Here is a 3985-nt window from a genome sequence, read left to right as displayed (position 1 = left end):
CAGCAGGAAGTGGGGGCCAGACTGGCAATCTCCATCTGAAGGCAGTTTCTCAAATCCATCATTCTCAACATCACAGCATGGCAGGAAAGGTGGAAGAGTGTACTACAGTGCTAGGGAGAGAGTGGCAAACCACCAAGGACCCCAGTCAGCCTGAAGGACTCTAAGGCTTGCTACACAAGCTATCAATTTTATTTTATTTTTTGCTGGCATTTTAAATATCAAACCCAAAGACAGTCCTCGTGCTTCAGGCTAAGTTGTATAATGCAAGCTCATCTCAAAAACTCTTTAACGCTGCCATAATTTCGATACTATTAACTGCTTTTTATAGGGACAATAAATGTAAATTTATGACAGACTGCATTATGATCACTTTTCAAAGTTTAAACTTTACAATGGTTCATCAAATGGAGAAATATTGTTTTTACCTGATAAATAACTCTTGTACATCAATTCATATCAAAGCTATGCTGCCAAATATTACTGCACAAGAAATATTGTATAAGATCCTCCTGTACACTAAGTAAAAGGACTCCCTCTGCATATTGTTTTCACCTCACACTTTATTACCAGTTCTCAAATATGAAATTTAATAAAATCTTTTGACATCCTTCATTAAATATTTCATAACTAAATCTTAACTCTCCTCACTACCTAAGATTCAAATCTTGTTATATAACTTATCAGATTTCAGGATGACTACTGGTACAAGTACTACTCCCGCTACAGTCTGTCTTGATTAAATCCAGAGTTGATACTTCAGTACAGTAGAGTTCTTTGTGCAGCATCTAATAAAAGTGTTCAGTATGAAAAGTACATAGTTGTCACTGTGGCAACAATTAACTGACATCCTAAGGGAAGATAGTTGACGTAGATATCATGGGTGAAAATCCTGACCCCAGCATTCTTATCAGGAATAGTGGCTTCTTTTCTACCCGATACCTTTTAATATTTAATATATTCAAGGTAAATAATACTGGGTAGCTGAGATAATGAAGAGCTACCTGGGAACCTGTTTTGCGGCCAGATGGTGCCAAAATCATAAAAAGAGCTAAAGCATACATACCAGGTCTGGGCCATTACTTACACTTTTAATTTTTTAGGATGGGAATGTGTTTGTATATTTGGTAAGAGTAGTATGAGTTTACTTATGAAATTATTTAAAAAGAACCCATGATGATTATGTTTTCTGGATCTTTCCACGTTGGGATTATATTTTCTAATTTATAAGACATTAGTTTGAGAAATTAATAGTTTATATTGCATGGCTGCCATTACACTTCTTCATTTACAAGATTTTCTATATTCAGGGTTTGGTAACCCATAAGCATAAATGTAATTTAGTAAAATTTTAGGTTGGAAGGAAGTAGACAGTCCCTTAACAGGAAGCCTATCCTACTTTTTCCCGCCTTGGATTGTTTATTTTCCTTAAATCCAGTTTGAATACAAAAGGCATTCTAAAGGAAAGGAAACTATTACTGCTGTACATAAAGACAGAATAGTAATGAGCTCTATTAAAGAATGGATCTCACTGGATGGAAGAATGGAAGCAGTTATCAAGCTACATTTTCAGAGAATAATCATCTAACAAAATTAATGCATGGACATATGATGCTGTTTGTTTTTTTAAAATCTATTCCAATCAGAATTTCTTGAAAAATAGGTTGCTTTTATAACAGGATGAAAACAAAAGTAACATAACAACATTTAAAATTCAGTGACATCTCAGAGATTGAACAGAAATAGCATATTTTCAGACTAAATTTTAGTTTATAAAAAAGCCATAATTCCATTATTTCAGAAAGACAAATGAAAACACTTAGCCTAGCAAATCAAGAGAAGTAAAATAGTCTTCTGCCAGATTAACTGTTTTTCTTACCTCAGTTTTGGACAGCCCTAAGGCTGCTACAGCAACTCGAACACTGCTGCTCTCCAGTGTCCCAGTGACCTTTCTACGCTCGTACTCAAGAGCTGACATCTGCTGCTGTGCTGCAATGGCCAGAGCCCTCTCTCTAGCTTCATTAATCAACGGGATCTTCAGCTTTTCCTCAAGAATGTCAGTGAGACCACATTTCAAGCACAGAACTGGCTGGACCCCACTGTGACCTGCAACAAGCAAAGCCGTCTGTTAGCTCCTATTAAAAGTGCATTCTGTTTTATTCCAATACTGCAGAAAGAAAGCAAGTATATTATATTATATTAAATTCTGAAAGAATATAATGTTCTCAGAATTTAATGCAATAGCCTAATACATAATTCTTTCAGAATTCAGAACAATGGCGAAATACTGCACTTAGGACTATTTTACAGGACTAAACATTGGAGTCCAAGTCAAAAGTTGCTGTTCACAATAAAAATCAAAAAGATTGACTGTATTTTTTTTTATTTAGGGAAGGAATGGTTATCAACAATCTACTAAGGATGTAATATTACACTGATTGAAGCAGTATCTGTGCACCTTCCACATTAAAAAAATCGATACCATCTCTGTTTCTACAATCTTCATCCTATTCATTTGCAGGTATTATGGTAAGAAGTCTAGTCAAAGATTCTGATGTAGAGGCAGCAGAATGTGCGATGTTTCCAACACTATCTACCCCACATACCAAATGTTTCAAAATCTTGAAGCTGTGAGTTTCACTGTTCCAATGGAACACATCTGTGGGTGATATCGTATCAGCAAACTTCTTAGTACCACAATATGACCTTTATGAGGTGGACACATCTTGGGAGGTTTACCTAAGTAATTAAGAGGTTGGAGAAATGTTTTTTTGGCTCATTTGATAGATGAGGAGCAAAAACATGGCAAAATTAAGTAACTTATCCAATGTCATAGAATATCTCTGTGCTGGAGCTCGAAATAGAACCCAGATCTCTGGCACTTTTGTGCCTGGGCTCCCCTGGAGTGTTTTCAGCATGGTTAGTATGTGCCTCACTTCCCCTCCTCTGGGTAGGGTACTACAAGGTTTCAAACTAGATTCTGTCAAGAGAATTAACAGTGGAGGACAGAATTAGTTCATTTTGGGTTACTTTAAGGAGTAGAAGAATACTGCAGGAGAAAGTGAACAACTAGGTAGAATCTATATTACAGTTGCTGCTTCGACTGCAGTCTAGCTTTAAACTAGATAGGTCAGGTACTGAAAGCAGTATAGTCAGAGTTCAGTACAGATCGCAAAACTCACCCAAGAAACTGGTTAAGTAGTAAGATAGTTAGCCCATGCTGGAGTTCCACACTACCACAGCTAGACTGTTACCAGAACCCAGACTAGCTACCTAACCCATGCATACCTAGCTCAGATACATCTACACTATACTGTAGTCAATGTTCATGTACCCTTAAAAAGAAGAATTGAGGACAGCCTTGTAATCCCCCACAATGCACATCACATAGCCATCTATCAAAGAACCCATTTTAAAAGTGATTTAGCACTTGATTCTTACTTGTGAAATTGTACTTCAAATTTCAGCCTGATGTTGTTTAAAATGGCTGAGGTATAACTTCTTCAAAAGCATAATTCTGAATAGAATAACTCATCAGTTATTGATAGAGCTGGCACTGGCACCAGGCAGAAATGCCAGTGAAAGCCTAGAGCATGCTAAGTTTTCCATATTGCTACCATCACAATAGCAATCTTTTTCTGTGCCTCATCACTCTGCTGATTGGACAGCTCAGCTTTCAAAGAGCTACAATGGTCCTAAATCACAAAACAGAGACTAAGGTTACCTAAAAAAGAAGATAGTAATTGATACAGTGACTTCTGGCTTTCCCATTATTTTCCCCTTTAACTTCAACTTTTACTTCCTGTAACAATGATTCTAAATGAATCATAGTTAGAATTCAAATGAACAAAAGGGCAAATCCTGTAGTTAACTGCCCAGAGGAAATACAAAGTCTGCACATCACCCATGCTAGCCATCAAATGCATGTAATTCAGTACATCTTGAATTTCCTAGGGCTGAATCTAAAGGAGGTGATGATTAACACACT

General features: G+C 36.7%; 1 protein-coding gene across 1 annotated transcript in view; it reads right to left on the bottom strand.

The window, feature by feature from the left end:
- Positions 1-3985, bottom strand: part of CFAP47 (cilia and flagella associated protein 47) — a 757346-nt gene that overhangs the window by 429261 nt on the left and 324100 nt on the right. The window contains exon 44 of the mRNA XM_014520638.2: positions 1877-2103. Coding sequence (XP_014376124.2) covers positions 1877-2103 — 227 coding nt within the window. The remainder of the gene's footprint in view (positions 1-1876; positions 2104-3985) is intronic.

The sequence above is a fragment of the Alligator sinensis genome, unplaced genomic scaffold, assembly GCF_000455745.1.
Source record: "Alligator sinensis unplaced genomic scaffold, ASM45574v1 scaffold243_1, whole genome shotgun sequence".
Lineage (NCBI taxonomy): Eukaryota > Metazoa > Chordata > Crocodylia > Alligatoridae > Alligator > Alligator sinensis.
This window is presented reverse-complemented; position numbering and strand designations above follow the sequence as displayed.